The sequence below is a fragment of the Mustelus asterias genome, chromosome 4 (genome assembly GCF_964213995.1).
Source record: "Mustelus asterias chromosome 4, sMusAst1.hap1.1, whole genome shotgun sequence".
NCBI lineage: Eukaryota > Metazoa > Chordata > Chondrichthyes > Carcharhiniformes > Triakidae > Mustelus > Mustelus asterias.
Window position 1 is genome coordinate 23,993,355 of NC_135804.1, and position 20,049 is coordinate 24,013,403.

The 20,049-nt window shown below is 42.3% G+C and overlaps 1 protein-coding gene across 1 annotated transcript in view; it reads left to right on the forward strand.

Annotated features, from left to right (window-relative positions):
* LOC144493033 (uncharacterized) overlaps positions 1-20,049 on the forward strand; it is a 364,898-nt gene that overhangs the window by 313,133 nt on the left and 31,716 nt on the right. The window contains exons 11-12 of the mRNA XM_078211846.1: positions 11,705-11,788; positions 12,090-12,236. Coding sequence (XP_078067972.1) covers positions 11,705-11,788; positions 12,090-12,236 — 231 coding nt within the window. The remainder of the gene's footprint in view (positions 1-11,704; positions 11,789-12,089; positions 12,237-20,049) is intronic.

Below are 20,049 nucleotides of genomic sequence, written 5' to 3' on the forward strand. Positions count from 1 at the left end.
ACAATGACATCCGTTTCTTTATCTTCCCCTTTTAATATGCCTCCTATCCGCTCGGAGACATCCATGACCCCAGCACCAGGTAGGCAGACTACCATCCTGGAGTCCCGTTCGCACCCACAGAATCGCCTGTCTGTGCCTCTAACCGACGCATCCCCCACCACTATTGCTCTCCTAACCCCTCTCTGGGGTAAGTGCGAGACATTGAATGAGTGTGTGGGAGTGAGGGCGAGACACTGAGTGAGTTCGAGGGAGTGAGTGCAGGACACTGAGTGAGTGTGTGGGAGTGAGTGCTGAACACTGAGTGAGTGTGTGGGAGTGAGTGCGAGACACTGAGTGAGTGTGTAGGGTAAGTACGAGACACTGAGTGAGTGTGTGGGAGTGAGGGCGAGACACTGAGTGAGTGTGTGGGAGTGAATGCTGAGCACTGAGTGAGTGTGTGGGAGCGAGTGCTGAACAGTGAGTGAGCGTGTGGGAGTGAGTGTGTGGGAGTGAGTGTGAGACACTGAGTGAGTGTATGAGGTAAGTGCCAGACACTCAGTGAGTTTGAGGGAGTGAATGCGAGACACTGAGTGAGCTTGAGGGAGTGAGTGCAGGACACTGAGTGAGCGTGTGGGAGTGAGTGTGAGACACTGAGTGAGCGTGTGGGAGTGAGTGCAGGACATTGTGTGAGTGTGTGGGGTAAGTGCGAGACACTGAGTGAGTTTGAGGGAGTGAGTGCAGGACACTGAGTGAGTTTGAGGGAGTGAGTGCGGGACACTGAGTGAGTGTGCGGGAGTGACTGCGAGACACTGAGTGAGTGTGTGGGAGTGAGTGCAGGACACTGAGTGAGTTTGAGGGAGTGAGTGCAGGACACTGAGTGAGTTTGAGGGAGTGAGTGCAGGACACTGAGTAAGCGTGTGGGAGTGAGTATTGGACACTGAGTGAGCATGTGGGAGTGACTGCGGGACACTGAGTGAGTGTGTGGGAGTGAGTGCAGGACACTGAGTGAGCTTGAGGGAGTGAATGCAGGACACTGAATGAGTATGTGGGGTCAGTGCGAGACACTGAGTGAGTATATGGAGGTGGGTATGGGATACTGAGTGAGTGTGTGGGGTAAGTGTGAGTCTGCTGTATGTCAAATGTCGATTTTCCCACTCATTCTCACCACCACACACCTATACATACACATATACCCAATCATACTTACCCACCCACATACGCTGACCTTCGCACACTCTGTTCAGTTTTATTACTTACTCTTTATTAACTTAACTTAATACTGTGATATTTTTGTACTTTTGCTCAGTAATGTTTCTTTCCTTAAAACTCAACTTTGTTTTGAAATTTGGTTTATTTTTGTGCCTTATCTTTCCGAAATTTGTTCATCAGCCCCTTGAGTGAGAAAAATATGAAATATGGATCCCTGAGTAAAAAGGTTAGACAAGACTGATGTAGAAAGTCATATGGGAGTAACAGTGTATAGTACTAAGTCTGGGAAATGTCGGCATGAAGGTAGACCCACTCCGGACTGTATCATGTATATATGTATATAGTTATTGTTCAACTGTACAAACCTCTAGGCCTCTTCTTGAGACAATCTTACAACATGGTGGCAGCGGGTGAAGGAGCCCAAAATCCCTAAGAATGAAGAAGTAAAAAACCAGCGGTCTGACATGAGAGAAGTGTGCTTAACTAGAATACCTTGAATATGCAGCTGGAGATCATCTATGAAGCTCCATTGCAGGTGTGGAAGCTGAAGGATAGAAGAATGATCCATTATGCAGTGCCATTAAAAAATAAACTAATTAAAGCCACACTCTCCTTCGCTGTAAACAGCCGTGGATAGAAAATCAACACTGCCAGACTAATTAAGGCAGATGGAAGGGCCAAACCAGGTGCAAAACTGAACACTATGGAGAAGAAGATTTTTAAGATCTTGTCTTGAATAAAACAGAGGGTGAACAAGTGAATACGCTATTATATTCAGTAGGTCCATTAACAAAGGACATAATTGCTAGACAGGAATAAATGAATCTTCCGAAAACTTAGATGATTTAATGAAGTCCTTTGACACCTAGTTTAACCTAAGAAGCAATAACATTTTGGAGTGAGAAAATTTAACAAGAGAATCCTAAAGCCCAGGTAATCCACGGCTTTTTCATAAATGCAGATTGGCTGAAGACCGTGACTGTGGTGACCTTAAATCAGAGTTGATAATAGACAGTGTAAATCCAAGAGAAGTGAGTGAAGTCATCTGGAAAACAAATTTTAACTTCAGTTGTGTAGAATTAATAATTTTCTTTCAGCTATTGATTCTCGTGATAAGGAAAGTAGTACCAAAGAGCATACTAAGAATAATATGTCATCTTGGCTATATTAGAAATAATAATGGTCTCAAACCAAAGGCATAATCTGTAACCATGGTGTAGCTATACTACTCAAACAGGTTTATTTAGAGTGCAATGATATTTTTGTTAAAATCATTTGAAGCTGTCAAGGAAGTGCAGCATAATGATGAGCCTTTTATCCTCACAACGAAAACACGGCCGTTACTTTTCTTGACTTAATTTTTTAAAGCTTTTTCCATGTTAATACAATCTGACTGGAAAAGGTTGTGAGCTGCAAATGTGATGTTAAAGAGCTGCATGTGGCTCCAGAGCCGCAGGTTGCAGACCCCTGATCTGGACCATATTTTCGAGTGGCTGAATGATGATAATTGGAATGCAGATAAGTGCAATGTCTGACACATTGGAAGAAAAATGAGAGACATGATTAGGGAGAAGGTTGAAAGAAATCTCAGAGTGATTGTTGATCCAGTCATTGCTGAACAGTAATTTACAAGGCAATCACAATACTGAGCAATGACTGCTGCACATGGCATTTTGGAGCCATCCTACCACTGACTTAGAAAGAAAACTTTCTTGCCTACCCTTTCTTCCAACAGCCCCCACAAGACTTCAGAGATCTGAGTTGTATCCTCGACAGGCGCCAGGAGACAATGAAACTTCACTTTAAGAGATATATTGGTACTTTAAATCAGCCTCTTGCTAACTTTCCAGAAATTACAATCCACAAATGGGGAGGTCTCGTAATGTGACAGTGAACCAGGTGGAAATCCACTTACGAGATTGTAATGAGGCTCGAGAGTTAAAATACCCCAGGCCTATTTTCTACAGGAGCAATGGTTTATCCATTAAGTAGAACCCTGAAATTATATTGCAGCTCAGAAGACTTTATTTTGCTATGTATTGTGTAATTTATCATTGTTGCTGAATTTAGTATCGTATCAATGAAATATTTTGTCATTTTACTGTCCTGAGGCCAAATATATATTTGATATTATTCTCTGCATGTCATGTGACAAGAAAAGGTATTTGAGATATTAGTGCAAACAGAATTGCTGTCCATGATGAAGCATATGATGAACAGAAAGGATTTGACTGAAAATATACTGTCTTACACAGGCAACTAATGTATGAGCATATGATTGAAATAATTGCTACTGTTTTTGAGTATAAATGGTCATCTATTCCCAAAAGAACACTCCATGATTATATAAAATAAATCATAAAAGATATTTTGACTACTGGTTAGTTATTAGAATGACAATGACTTCTTGATTAAATTGTAGCCGTAGGGCGTTGAGATGGTATGCCTCGTTTCATGAACTTTTGACTCCCACAGAGTTGAGGAAGATGATGGTTGTAATCAACAAATCTTCTACGTTAGCGAGTGCCAAAGTTTTGCAGCGTTGATTGCTGGATCATCTTTGTAGATTTGGCACAGTCAAGTCAAGGTTTACAATGGTGCTGTCGTTCGATATAACATTTCTATATTCTTCTTAGTCTCCAATCCTCAGAGACAAAATTCACCTTCAGATGAAAGTGCAGGCTTTAACAATGGAATTGGCCCTCGGACTAATGCAATTTTGCCTTAAAATTTTACTATTTTTATATATTTTATGAATTGCTAAACAGAAGTTAACAATTTAAATATTTGATTTTCAATGATTGAACGTATATTTAAAAATCTTGGTGAAATTGTGACTCTACACTGGTCCATTTTACAACATTGCAAGTTAACAATTTTCCTAACATGAGATCCCTTTTTTAAAGATCGATTTCAAATTAATGTTATATATACAAATGTTGTCCTGCCAATCAAGCACTTCAGTAAACAATCATTTACTTTATATTTCAGCTTTCTAATTCAGCCACCTGTCAGGTATATAGATGTGGCATTTTAAATTGAACTTTGCTGAAAATAAAGTATGCGGAGAAGATCAATTCATGGTCGCATGGCTGTGTAGTCACCATAGTTGATCCTGGCTGATGCAGCTGATCCTGCTTAACCAATCCAAGCAATTAAATAGATAATGAGCAATTTTTTTAAAAAATCAGAACGTAATAAAGAGTCAAGGACAGGAAGGTATCTTTAAGCCCATCAAGGTAATTTCTTTAATAAAAGTAGAAAATGTGAGAAATACTCAGCAGATCTTGCCTCCTCTGTGGTGAGAGACACTGACCTGAAATCATAATTGTCCCTTTTCCCACAGATGTTGCCAGATCTGCTCGGTATTTACATCATTTTCTGTTTTTGTTTCATATTTTCAGCATGCACAGTTCTTTGCACTTACACTAAGGTAATCCCTCCAGAAGCAGACATATAATGAAACACATCATGTCTGCGCACAGAACCCTGACCAATGGGATGGGGGGGGCACATGCTGGCAGGTGACTTCGGGGCACCAATCAGAGCCTGAGAACTCTGAATTTGCTAATAGGCTCATTGAGCCTATCAATAACCAATGCAGAGCAACATTGAGCTCTGATTGGTGGAGACATCTTAGAGTGGGAAAAAAGGTCATTGAGAGTTTGTTGTCTTTGGAAGAGAGTGCAGCAATTACAAGGATCTTTGAAATATTTCTAAAACAGCAGCACCTCTGGTTTCTTAACTAGAGCTGAGGGGGTCAGATAGCCAGGCAGGCAGCCTGAGCCAATAATGAGGCCGTGAGATACATTGGGGAGGATGTGAGCTTGCAAGAGCCAAGTGAGCAGACAGCCAGGCAGCAGGTGAGGCAGCCGGTGAGTGAGCCAGCACATTTTACGAGGTCTTCATCGTCGAGCACAGGTGAGGTGCGAGGGCTGAGGAGGCACTTATGGTCATCGAGGGGAGCAGTGGGACAACTCAACCAGGGCAGCAGGGCTGAGAATGGCTGGGCAATGAGTTGAGGGCAAGGTGAGGAGGCCTGATATCCAGGCAGGCAGCCAGTGAGCCAACAGAACAGCGAGGTAATTGAGTGAGCAGGGGCAACTTGAACCCCAGCCAGGGCTGAGGCAGGCTGGGCAGCCGAGGGCGAGGCTATACCATAGCCAGGCAGCCAGTGAGCCAGCGAGGTTGTTGAATGAGCAGGGACAACTTGAACTCCAGGGTTGAGGAGGGGACAAAAAAGCTTATTCTTTCAGAAAACGTACTCATTAGAATCAAGAAAGATCAGTCAATGTGAAACGGCATTATCAATCTGGCAGTAAAAGGCACTGAAAAATGAAGGCGAGACGAGGTGGAAGCTAGGAAAAAAATACTATTTGTCATTTTCCTTCAGAAAGTTTGAAGTATTGAGCAGTGCACAAACTACAAATTTATTCGCATCCACCAAAAGTATGGATGAACTATCTGATGACTTTGACTTGCCAATTCCCAGAGATACCATATTGCATAAAATGTTGAACAAGAATCATAGAATCCCTACAATGCAGAAGGGGGCCATTTGGCCCATCGAGCCTGCACCAACAACAATTCCACCCAGCCCTATCTTCGTAACCCCACGTATCTACCCTGCTAGTTCCCATGACACTATGGGGCAATTTAGCATGACCAATCAACCTAACCCACACATCTTTGGAGTGTGGGGGGAAACCGGAGCACCCGGAGGAAACCGGAGCACTCGGAGGAAACCCACACAATGTGCAAACTCCACATAGACAGTAACCCAAGGCTGGTCTCTGGCACTGTAAGGCAGCAGTGCTAACCACTGTGCCACCATGCCACCCTATAGTTCAAGAACAAGAAGTGGACACTGAAATGGAAATGGAACTACAAGATACTGCTCAATCTTCTGCAGCTGAAGTGAGAGAAGAAACCTGCTCTGAAAACCTTGCTGTATGGCCAAAATCTGTTCCAGTGGGTATGAATGAAGATTTCATAACAAATAGAACATAGATAATATAGAAAATTTGAGAAAAGTGCTTCATGTTGGAGGCCGAAAGCAGTTTAAAAGTCTTTATGAGTCCCATTTTCTGAGGGTGAAGAGAAATGGCATAATGTAAAGGAGAAATCGGTTGGACTTTTCAGAAACCTCTAAGGCAGTCTATTGTTGGGGGTGATACTCCTTGCCTCTCCAGCAGGAATAGCTCTGTTCCCAGATTTTTAGAGTGATTCATACTGAGGCATTCTGTATTGCTCAGAGTGTGGGAGATTCATTTTGAAAATGCCACCAAAGAAGCCAGCAGGATTTACTCGTTTTTACGCAAATTCGGCACTTAGAATGCTTTTGGGAGAATCCCGGCCGTTATGTTTGCAAATTATTGCCTGACCCTAGTAAAGGGAAATGAGCATTTGTCGATGGGTACTCTAACTGGAGAAATGTTGGAAGCGATCTTGCTGATCATGAAACTTCCAAAAGTCATATTAAGACGATGTTCAAAGAGGTAAATCACCTGGAAGAATTGATTCTGCATTATTGGCTCAGTTTGAAAAGAAGTGTTCTTATTGGAGGAAAGTGCTGAGAAATGTTGTTGCCACAGTCTTCCTGAGACTTCCTTTGAGAGGACATGATGATTCATCAGTGTCAAGTTGAAGAGGTAATTTTTTAGCCTGTCTTGAATAACTCTGTGAATTTGATGAGAAATATTGTGGCTCAGGGAAGACCAACATTTAACACACAGAACCTACAATGACTTCATCACTATAATGGCAGAGCAGCTCAGAAATCAATTCACTAATTCTATAATAGCTGATTCAACACCAGATGTAAGTCACGTGGATCAATTAACATTAATTTTTAAAATATGTGACCAGCAATTTCTCTGTTTTGTCCAGCTCCAATCCCATACTTCTGGCTGAAGACAATTGTTTTGGAAATCATTGCAAACTTAGGCTTGGACATCAAACATTGTCATGGGCAAAGCTTTGATAATGCCCCAAATATGGCAGGAAAACATTCAGGTCCACCAGCAAGACTAAGCAATACAACCCCATGTGTATTATTCACCCCATGTTCCAGTCGCTCCTTGAATTTATTTGTGACACAATAATGATGCAACTGCAGAGCAGAAGTGAATCTCTGAAGAAAACTGTTGAATTATTTTCTGTGCTTTTCAACAGAAATTTGGATGAGAACACTAAGACTGACAGCAATAAGAAATGAACTGAATTTCAATGGAAGGAATAGACACAAATCTTTTTAAAGATGAAGTGAAATAATGCATTCATTTCATCGATAATGAGCTCTGTGTTTCGGGATCACCAGCTGATATGTACAGACTTGTGCCTGATGGTTTATAGAAACCCTACAGTGCAGAAGGAGGCCATTCGGCCCATCGAGTCTGCACCGACCACAATCCCACCCAGGCCCTACCCCCACATATTTACCCGCTAATCCCTCTAACCTACGCATTTTAGGATTCTAAGGGGCAATTTTTAACCTGGCCAATCAACCTAACCCGCACATCTTTGGACTGTGGGAGGAAACCGGAGCACCCGGAGGAAACCCACGCAGACACGAGAAGAACGTGCAAACTCCACACAGACAGTGACCCGAGCCGGGAATCGAACCCGGGATCCTGGAGCTGTGAAGCAGCAGTGCTAACCACTGCGCTACCGTGCCGCCCCTTTACAGGCAATCTTTCCAAATGTGGAAACCATTCTGAAAATATTTTTAACAATCTCTGTCACAAATGCTTCTGGTGAATATACTTTGTCTGTATCGAAAAAATTAAAAGTTATCTGCGAAGTCGGATGAGTCAGGGACATTTGACAAGTTCAGCAACACTGACGATTAAAAATGCATCCTTACAAGATTTTACCTGTGATGATGTTATTGATGATTTTGTGAAGAAAAAGTGCAGAAGAGAAACTACCTAAATTGCCACGGATTGCTTGCAACGACTAATGAAGCACGAAAATCTTTAAAATTTGTCCTCTTCCATGTTTTCTTGTTTAAATGATGTTTTTTTCAAATGGGACCACCATTTGCTGCTCTGATATCATGGCTGCCATTAGCAGATAGTTCTAAATGATGAGTAACTGCTATTTCCAATCACTTTCAATACTGATCTTCAGAAAGTCTCTTCTGGACAAAGAACGGCACCTTGCCAAACCGTTGGCAGCAAAGCCACTGATAATGGACTTGGGCTCACTGGAGTCCACTTCATTGGTGTAGTTGTTCATGCACTGGACTTTTTTTGGCTCATTCTGCCCTGCATTGGCTTGTGCTGTGCTGAAGTCTTATCACTGGCTGATTTCTCCATCTTGTTGTTCATTGGCCGGTTCCATGTTTGCCACAAGACACATAGATCACAATATTCACCCTCTGTACCGTCATGCTTATAACAGGTAGGCTTGGATTTCAGTTAATCAATTAAAGGCTTGTTTTCATAAACTAAAATGCACTAAAGCGGCTAAGCAGTGAGTTTGTCATTCATGTACCTTTTTGCATTTTTGTGGCTTGCATTGTGGATTTGAATTCTTCAGTTACAGGCTTGTTTTCATAAGTTGCAAAGCAGTGAGCAGTGATTTGTGTACTTGTACTTTTTTGGGTTTCGGTGGCTTGCATTATGGATTTGAATTAATCGATTACAGGATTGTTGTCGTAAGTCACAAAGCACTGAAGTACTGCTTCGTGACCTTTTCTGTATTTCTGTAGCTTGCATTGTGTGAGCTGAGGGTGGGCTGGATCACGAAGGCAATCATTTGAGACATTGATAGGATGCAGAGCTGGGCCGAAAAATGGCAGATGGAGTTTAACCCTGATAAGTGCGAGGTGATTCATTTTGGTAGGACAAATTTGAATGCGGATTACAGGGTCAAAGGTAGGGTTCTGAGAAATGTGGAGGAACAGAGATATCTTGGGGTTCATATCCACAGATCTCTGAAGGTTGCCACTCAAGTGGATAGAGCCGTGAAGAAGGCCTATAGTGTGTTAGCGTTTATTAACAGGGGGTTTGAGTTTAAGAGCCCTGGGGTTATGCTGCAACTGTACAGGACCTTGGTGAGACCACATTTGGAATATTGTGTGCAGTTCTGGTCACCTCACTATAAGAAGGATGTGGAAGCACTGGAAAGAGTGCAAAAGAGATTTACCAGGATGCTGCCTGGTTTGGAGGGTAGGTCTTATGAGGAAAGGTTGAGGGAGCTAGGGCTTTTCTCTTTAGAGCGGAGGTGGTTGAGAGGCGACTTATTAGAGGTTTATAAGATGATGAGGGGGATAGATAGAGTGGACGTTCAGAGACTATTTCCTTGGGTGGATGTAGCTGTTACTAGGGGGCATAACTATAAGGTTCGTGGTGGAAGATATAGGAGGGATATACGAGGTAGGTTCTTTACTCAGAGAGGGGTTGGGGTGTGGAATGGACTGCCTGCTGTGATAGTGGAGTCGGACACTTTAGGAACTTTCAAGCGGTTATTGGATAGGCACATGGAGCACACTAGAATGATAGGGAGTGGGATAGCCTGATCTTGGTTTCAGAAACGGTTCGGCACAACATCGTGGGCCGAAGGGCATGTACTGTGCTGTACTGTTCAATGTTCTATGTTCTATGTCATATGGGGGTAGGGCTTGATATCATTTGGAGCAGGGCATGATGTCACAGAGGGCCCCAGCACAGAGGCCGAGTGTGGGGCCCCCAAATGCTAAGTCCGTCTCTGAATCTCTACATTATTATAATTAACCAGCCAGCTATCAATTACATCTTGAATTTCTTCCACATCTTTGATTCCACTACCTTCCTGCTGGGTCATTCCAAAATTTTGTTGCACTCTGTATGAAGCTTTAAAAAAATAGTTACTGCTTTTATGACAATACTGTGTCTTTAAGAAGTATATTTTAGTCATATTACTGTGCAGGATCTTTCTAGCAGTCCTTTCCATTTAATTGGAGCTGTTTTGTCTGGCTCCAGCAATGCCGCATTATTACTGCAGCAACATAGTTGATTTTAATTGATACAGTTTGTTTTGATTTGAATTAACGCAGGATTCTGTTGTTTGTGTTCTCTCCTGGGATTTTGCAGAGTGGGGTTTGATTGGGGTGAATCGCAGATATGGTCATGTGACTGGGTGCAGCTAGGCTTATACAGAATATTCAAGCTTAAATGTCTGCTTTTTGCGAGAGGAAGTGCCTCACTTTCCCCCTCTCTGAGGTCTGGAGACTGGAATCTGCCAAGAAATAAACCTTTTTCTTGGAGATTCTACTATCTGGAAGTTGCTGCATGAGAATTAGAAGACATATGTCTGAATGGATCACTCCCCAGAAGTGTCAAAAGGCTGGAAATCTAGTACCCATGTGAGCATCTTTGGTTTCTGTGCTAACTGGTTCTAAAGAAGAGGTTCATGTCTATGGACGATACTGCTAAATTGGAACAATAGTTATAGCTAGCTGTTAAGAATTATATTTTGTCATGTTTAAGCCTTTTAATTGGTAAAGAAATGCTAATTCTTTTTGTTGTATTCTAACTGTGTTCTTAAATAAAGTTTGTTTTGATAAAAGCTTCCTAGTCGGTCACTTGAATCATACCTGGAGAGAAACATCTTATGCTCAACCTAATGCCAAAATCAAATGTAAAAGTTAGAGTCTCGGTTAGCTTCATAAAATACCTTGGAGTTTCTCATCTGTTTATGTTTGATTAACCGGTTTAAAAAATATTCAGATTGTTTTAGTCAATGTCATTTAATAGTTCCTTTACCTCAATTATTAAATTTCCCAGTGGGGTTACATATAAGGGCCTGTTAAGGAACAGTTTTATTTTTTAAAGAATTCAAGTTTCTTAATTTAAAACATGTTTTAAGATGGATTCTCTATTCCATTGCTTTAAAATATCTATATGATTTTAAATTGCTACACTTTACCCATCCCTTCTCAAGTCTGATGAATCTAAATTTTTCTCCATCATCTTAATGGCAGTTTTTGTATTCAGTAATGATTCTACCCAAATTAACAAACTAATTTTGTCTATATATTAGGCAAATTAATCTATTTAGAGAGAATGGACATAAAACATGTACTATATGTTTATGGTAGACAGTGAAATCATTTTATAAATTCCCTGTTTGCTTTAACTTGTGTTGTATGCATTGCTTTAATTGTATGAGAGAAGCTAGTTTGAATGCTTTTCAGTTAGATTGATGAACGGATCTTTTAGTTTCTTTTATCAGAGATTTGTCGTTTTATTTCTCACTTAAGCCAAAATGAAGAGGCCATTGACTTGCTTTCTTTAGCCCTCTGCTCGATTTTGTGGATTCAGCCAGGTTTTGTGATACTTAACAATGATCAATAAAGGGCAGATGGTAATGAAGAGTTACCTTTCAATGCAGAGCTGGGGAAATGGGACCTTGCTTAGCTGTATGGCTGCGGCAGTGGTTTTCTTAGCAGATCAATATCTTGTCTTGTCTTTCTAATTGCTCATTGGTTGACATTCGTAGATTCTTTCTTGAAATGTGAACTCTTTTGCAGCTCGAGCGACGTGATGGTACAATCCTGAATCTCCGTAAAGAGGTCCTCCTTTTACAAGAGAAGAGAGATGGGTTAACAACTGAGGTACCTTAAATATTTTTAAGTTCCTCTCTAATTGTGAAACAATTTATTGATATTACGGAAATGTATTACAGAAAGCTAAATGGATTAAGCTGATTTGAGTCTGGGCTGTAAAGGACATCAATAGTATTGGCTTTGCTGCTCAGTGCCACCATATTGGCTTCCTGAAGACTTAAGCATAGTCTCACAATATAAAGCATTGCGATTCTGCCAAGATTTCCTTTTGACTTTTTAATATAGACTAACATGGTGACAAGAGAATATATTAAAATTTTGTGTCTATAATTTGTGTGTGGAATGGCAGTTGGATGTACAGGAAAGAAGGATTTACCATCTGCAGGCAGAGCTAAGAGAAGGAGAAGCTAAGCTGGAACAAAAGCAGAGCTGCCTGCAACAACTGAAAGAGGAACTGGATACCACCAAGGAGCTGCACAAAGAGGGCCAAAAACAGGTAGGCATTTACTGTACCCTCAGGATTTAGGCCTTAATCTGCAAAATAACCTGATTGCAGCTTGCACGTTTCAAATATATTCAACTCTGCATTTGCTGAAAGCAATGCTGTTTTGTATCTAATTTAGAATTCAGACATTTTCTATTTCACTGAGAAGCATATACATCTGTTTCTTGGGAAGGAAGGAGTACAGTAATTTGTTACATTCAAAAAATAAATTTAAAATTAATATATTTTTCTATATATAGGTATTCTATTCAAAAAATAATGATAACATACTTTAAATTATTTTCCTTACCCGAAATATTCGAAAAATACAGAATCAAAAAATGTTGATGCCAATATGCTGAATTGTTAAGCTAGTAAAACTAAAATGCTGCAACCAACAATTTATTCAACTTGTGAAAAACATTTTTGCTAACATATCTGTTTAATGAACCTTTGACTACAAAGTTCCTCATTAATGTTAAAATACCTCAGTCTTCCTCTGTGTAAAAGCTTTTTAGTTATTTGTCCCAATTTGTATTGTGAAACAAAAGAAAACTGGAATTAAAAGCCATTTCTTTATCATTTTATTATTTTTTAGAATTTGTTTGATTTTAAACGTGTTCATTATCTGAATTCAAGTTATATGATATGTATTGCTTGACTGCTGATGCTCTTTTGTCCTTTATTTTATCTATTCTCTTTAAAGATGAAAATTTATTTTTGGAAAGTACTTTAAGTGCAAACAACTTCTCATATAACTGTTTGGACAAACTATAGTTTACATTGTTATATTGTGATCTCACGATAGGCCTAATTCGTCCATCATTAACGTCGGCAGTAGTCTCAGTGATGTTGCACACTGATTGAAGCAAGAGGTATAAGCCTCTTTTTCATTCTTTATCACCAACCCAGGGACTATGAATAATTCTCTAAATTGATATCACCTGAATTGTACAGCTTACGTGACAGTAATTTGATTTTATGTTGATGTCATAAATTACAAATTAAGTTCAAAGGTGTTTAATAATTGAGCCCCAAGATTAGATGACTGTCTGCTGATTAGTATTTTAATCCTACAAGGCAACTATTGGTATGCAGTTGTTAATTTCAGCAAGGGAAGCACAGTGAATAATTAACAGCAGTAAATATATATGTTACACTTGATCAATTACGTAAGTATGCTATTGAACAATGTCATACATGTAAAAATTGCATTGGCCAGATAAGCAGATTATGGATACGTGTGGGGGTCACAGGGTAGTTGTCATGGGGGACTTTAACTTTCCAAATATTGATTGGAACCTTTGTAGGTCGAATAGTTTGGATGGGGCACTTTTTGTGCAGTGTGTGCAGGAGGGTTTCCTGACACAATATGTGGATAGGCCGACAAGGGGTGAGGCCACATTAGATTTGGTACTGGGAAATGAACCGGGCCAAGTGTTAGATTTGGTTGTGGGAGAGAACTTTGGAGATAGTGACCACAATTCGGTGTCTTTTGTTATTGCAATGGAGAGGGATAGGGCCGGACGGCAGGGCAAGGCTTACAATTGGGGGAGAGGTAATTATGATGCGATTAGGCAAGAATTAGGGGGCATAAGATGGGAACAGAAACTGTCAGGGAAAGGCACTTATGAAAAGTGGAACTTTTTCAAGGAACAAATACTGGGTGTCCTTGATAGGTATGTCCCTGTCAGGCAGGGAGGAAATGGCCGAGTGAGGGAACCGTGGTTCACAAAAGAGGTGGAATGTCTTGTGAAAAGGAAGAGGGAAGCTTATGTAGGGATGAGGAAACAAGGTTCAGATGGCTCGATTGAGGGTTACAAGTTAGCAAGGAATGAGCTGAAAAAGGGGCTGAGGAGAGCTAGGAGGGGACATGAGAAGTCCTTGGCGGGTCGGATCAAGGAAAACCCCAAGGCTTTTTACTCTTATGTGAGGAATAAAAGAATGACCAGGGTGAGGTTAGGGCCGGTCAAGGCCAGTGGTGGGAACTTGTGTATGGAATCAGTAGAGATAGGCGAGGTGATGAATGAATACTTTTCTTCAGTGTTCACCAAGGAGAGGGGCCATGTTTTTCAGGAAGAGAAGGTGTTACAGGCTAATAGGCTGGAGGAAATAGATGTTCGGAGGGAGGATGTATTGGCAGTTTTGAATAAACTGAAGGTCGATAAGTCCCCTGGGCCTGATGAAATGTATCCTAGGATTCTTTGGGAGGCGAGGGATGAGATTGCAGAGCCTTTGGCTTTGATCTTTGGGTCCTCGCTGTCCACGGGGATGGTGCCAGAGGACTGGAGAGTGGCGAATATTGTTCCTCTGTTTAAGAAAGGGAATAGAAATGACCCTGGTAATTATAGACCGGTTAGTCTGACTTCGGTGGTTGGTAAATTGATGGAAAAGGTCCTTAGGGATGGGATTTACGACCATTTAGAAAGATGCGGATTAATCCGGGATAGTCAGCACGGATTTGTGAAGGGCAAATCGTGCCTCACAAATTTGATAGAATTTTTTGAGGAGGTAACTAGGTGTGTTGATGAAGGTAGGGCGTTTGATGTCATATACATGGATTTTAGTAAGGCGTTTGATAAGGTCCCCCATGGTCGGCTTATGATGAAAGTAAGGAGGTGTGGGATAGAGGGAAAGTTGGCCGATTGGATAGGTAACTGGCTATCTGATCGAAGACAGAGGGTGGTGGTGGATGGAAAATTTTCGGACTGGAGGCAGGTTGCTAGCGGAGTGCCGCAGGGATCGGTGCTTGGTCCTCTGCTCTTTGTGATTTTTATTAATGACTTAGAGGAGGGGGCTGAAGGGTGGATCAGTAAATTTGCTGATGACACCAAGATTGGTGGAGTAGTGGATGAGGTGGAGGGCTGTTGTAGGCTGCAAAGAGACATAGATAGGATGCAAAGCTGGGCTGAAAAATGGCAAATGGAGTTTAACCCTGATAAATGTGAGGTGATTCATTTTGGTAGGACTAATTTAAATGTGGATTACAGGGTCAAAGGTAGGGTTCTGAAGACTGTGGAGGAACAGAGAGATCTTGGGGTCCATATCCACAGATCTCTAAAGGTTGCCACTCAAGTGGATAGAGCTGTGAAGAAGGCATATAGTGTGTTAGCTTTTATTAACAGGGGGTTGGAGTTTAAGAGCCGTGGGGTTATGCTGCAACTGTACAGGACCTTGGTGAGACCGCATTTGGAATATTGCGTGCAGTTCTGGTCACCTCACTATAAGAAGGATGTGGAAGCGCTGGAAAGAGTGCAGAGGAGATTTACCAGGATGCTGCCTGGTTTGGAGTGTCGGTCTTATGAGGAAAGGTTGAGGGAGCTGGGGCTGTTCTCTCTGGAGCGGAGGAGATTGAGGGGAGACTTAATAGAGGTTTATAAAATGATGAAGGGGATAGATCGAGTGAACGTTCAAAGACTATTTCCTCGGGTGGATGGAGCTATTACAAGGGGGCATAACTATAGGGTTCATGGTGGGAGATATAGGAAGGATATCAGAGGTAGGTTCTTCACGCAGAGAGTGGTTGGGGTGTGGAATGGACTGCCTGCAGTGATAGTGGAGTCAGACACTTTAGGAACATTTAAGCGGTTATTGGATAGGCACATGGAGCATACCAGGATGGTAGGGAGTGGGATAGCTTGATCTTGGTTTCAGATGAAGGTCGGCACAACATCGTGGGCCGAAGGGCCTGTTCTGTGCTGTAATGTTCTATGTTCTATTTCTTGTGTGGCATATTTAAGAAGTTAAAAATAGGAAGTTGTGAATTAATTTTAGATATAGTGGTGTTTTGAAGTGTATGCAGTGATACACAGTAGATGATTTTTACATCTTCAGATGCTGTATCTTCTTAATAGCAGCACTGGTGTCCAGATCTTCATTTGGTAGCCACAAAATTTGATAACCTACAAAAAGAGGTGCAAGGATTGTAATGCCGGATAGACCTGTGCCATTATTTCCAATCGGAGCAGTATGCAAACCTGTGCTGCCTGCTAATTTATGGTTATAACGTGCATCCAGCACTAAATGGTTCAGCAAGGTTCCCAAAATCAGGAGAGGCTAACATAATTTAAAAGTAGCCAATACTACATAAAACCACCCTGCATCACTTAAAGGAAAAGTGCATTTTGGCTAAAGTTGCTGCTGGAAATCATTCAACAACTAATTGTGATTTAAAAAGACACATGAATAGCACTATGTATCAGAAAGTGGGCCCCAAGATATTCCTACACCACACTGGAACCTTGGTATAGGCAGTGGAGAGGAGAAAAGATGTCACCTATCCACAGAAGGCCAGGAGGCCCGCCAGGCTAACTTAGAGTCATAAGCCTGGATTTTTATCTTTTTGCTGGGTAGCAGAAGTTGGGAAAATTCCTAACTTGGCGCTGTTGCCACAGGAGAGAGTGCCTGCAAAAATGGGCTTTTCATTGCCAGGAGTGAGTGCAGGCTGCAGTTGAGCCAGCCAACTCTGGCAAGCAATCGGAAGCAGCCACAGAAAACACCTGTCTTGGTGCTGTGGGACATTGTCCAAGCTCTAACAAAAATAAGTAAGGCCCTCAAGCTGTGACCCCTCAGAACTCCTTACCCTTATACTCTCCCCATGTGTCATCCATGCCACCTCATAACCCCTATGACAAGCTATGTCCCTCCACTCACCCTCATGCACTTTCATGGCCATTGACCCACTGTACTCCGCAGAGAATCAAGTAACCCTATAGTGACAACAGGAGACTTAAAAACAGCTTTAAAATGCATTTCATTTTTACTTTCTACAATGTTTTTTAAAAATGCATTTATTACAGAATGCATAATGAGATATGGCTGAGAACCCAGAAATTCATTAGTCTGTTGAAACACCTGAGCCTCATGATTAATAGCTCTGGCTCTTTGTGCAATTGACAGCAGAGATCAATGTTAATTTACACAGCTTAAGAGGTTTCAAGTGCTTGCAGTTTCTGCTAATAATACTTTAAATGGCCTCGATCATTGACACTTTTTTGCCTTGTATTAAAGTGAAATTTGTGGACTGATGACCAATGTCTCAGCTTCCATTGCAGCACAAGAAAAAACTAGCCAAGTTCTGGGTGCTGCAGCAGAAATTCAGACTGAAGGCATGCAAGCTCAGAAACATCTGTTCAAAGGGGCTTCAAGTCAAAACAGTCCAGCAATATGTCATCCAAAACATTGCCAAATACTGAGGTGCTGCTCCGAGTGACTGGCAGTGACACTATGGAGCACAAAACCTGCTTGCCTCTCAAGATGGCAGCATTCACCCTGTCACCATTACCACTCTGCCAGTACCCTTGCTGTTGCCTGGCGAACATCTCAGCCAAACAGCTGCTATCCATGCCAAGATGGTACAGGCCAAAGCTGGGTTTCTAGGGCCAGAGCTACTCAAGGTCATCCCGGTAGGCTTTCTGCAGTCAGGCTCACTGAAAGTCAGCAGCCTTCCGCCAGCCAAGCTGCAGTCACTGAGACAGCACTGCACTGGAGCACTAAAACAGACAAAGGTACATGTTGGACTGGAATAAGGGAATGTGCAAGGGTGACTAGTTGATGTGTGCTTACAATATAGCATGGTTTGATTTGATTTGATTTATTATTGTCACACGTATTGGGATACAGTGAAAAGTATTGTCCTTGTGTGCTATAAAGACAAACATACCGTTCAGAACATACACAGAGAAGGAAAGGAGAAGGTGCAAAATATAGTGTTACAGTCATAGCTGGAGTGTAGAGAAAGATCAGCTTAATATATAGTAGGTCCATTCAAAAGTCTGATGGCAGCAGGGAAAAAGCTGTTCTTGAGTCAGTTGGTACGTGTTCTCAGACTTTTATATCTTTTTCCCGACGGAAGAAGGTGGAGCAGAGTAGGCCACGGAGTTTGTAGATGTGTTTTGTTGGGATAATGGTATTGAAAGCTGAGCTGTAGTCAATAAATATGAGCCTGACATAACGGTCCTTATTATCTAGGTGTTAGATCATAGATCATAGAACCCTACAGTGCAGAAAGAGGCCATTCGGCCCATCGAGTCTGCACCGACCACAATCCCACCCAGGCCCTACCCCCATATCCCTACATATTTTATCCACGAATCCCTCTAATCTACGCATCTCAGGAAACTAAGGGGCAATTTTATCATGGCCAATCAACCTAACCCGCACATCTTTGGACTGTGGGAGGAAACCGGAGCACCCGGAGGAAACCCACGCAGACACGAGTAGAATGTGCAAACTCCACACAGATAGTGACCCGAGCCGGGAATCGAACCCAGTCCCTGGAGCTGTGAAGCAGCAGTGCTAACCACTGTGCTACCATGCTGCCCTGTCTTATACCGTGTTCCAGGGTTGAGTGTAGGGCCAGGGAGATGGTGTCTGCTATGGACCTGTTGCGGCGAAAGGCGAACTGTAGTGGATCCAGGCAATCTGGGTGACCAGAGCTGATGTTAGAATAGAATAGAACGCTACAGTGCAGAAAGAGGCCATTCGGCCCATCGAGTCTGCACCGACCACAATCCCACCCAGGCCCTATCCCCACATCCCTACATATTTTATCCACTAATCCCTCTAAACTACGCATCTCAGGAAACTAAGGGGCAATTTTATCATGGCCAATCAACCTAACCCGCACATCTTTGGACTGTGGGAGGAAACCGGAGCACCCGGAGAAAACCCACGCAGACACGAGGAGAATGTGCAAACTCCACACAGACAGTGACCCGAACCGGGAATCGAACCCAGGTCCCTGGAGCTGTGAAGCAGCGGTGCTAACCACTGTGCTACCGTGCCGCGCCATGATTAATCTTTCGAAGCACTCCATAATGCTGGGTGTCATAGCCACCGGCCAATAGTCATTAAGGCATGCTGCCTGGCTTTGCTTTGGTACAGGGATGATGGTCATCTTCTTGAAGCAGGTATGGACCTCAGATTGGTGTAAGGAAAGGTTAAAAATGTCTGCAAATACCTCCGCCAGCAAGTCCACACATTATCTGAGTGCTCATCCAGGTACCCAATCCAGGCCAGTGGCTATCCATGGGTTAATTTTCAAGAAGGCTGATCTGACATCTGCGATGGTGACCTTGGATACTGGTTCAGCCGAGGCTTCCAGGGCAGATGACGTCCTCTCACTGACCTCTTGCTCAAAACGGGTGTAGAAAGCATTGAGCTCATCGGGGAGGGATGCATTGTTGCCAATGATTCTCCACATCTGCATCTTGTAGCCTGTTATGTCTTGTAGACTTTGCCATAATTGGTGAGTGTTCGTGTGGCTAGCCTGGGACTCTAGCTTGGTCCAGTACTGTCTCTTGGCATCTTTAATGGTTCTCCGTAGATCGTATCTGAATTTCTTGTATAGGTCAGAGTCACTTGAGTGCCTCTGACCCGGACTTCAGTAAACAGTGGATGTCCCTGTTCATCCATGATTTACAGTTGGGAAGCACACAGATTTGCTTCCTTGGCACACAGTCTTTACACTTACTAATGAAGTCTGTTACTGCAGTGGCGTACTCATTAAGTTTAGCTGCTGAGTTCTTAAATATTGACCAGCTCACTGACTTGAAGCAGTCCTGCAGGAGATCATCCTATTCCTCAAACCAACAATGCACGACTTTCTTTGACAGATTCTCCTGGTTCAGGTTTTGTTTGTAAGCCGGGAGCAGGAGCTCAGCCTTATGGTCTGATTTACCAAAGTGTGAACAAGCAATAGAGTGGTAGGCATGTTTGATATTTGTGCAGCCGTGGTTGAGGATGTTTGGGCCTCTGGTGGGACAGGAGACGTGCTGTTAATATCTTGGTTGGACACTCTTGAGCTTGGCCTAATTGAAGTCCC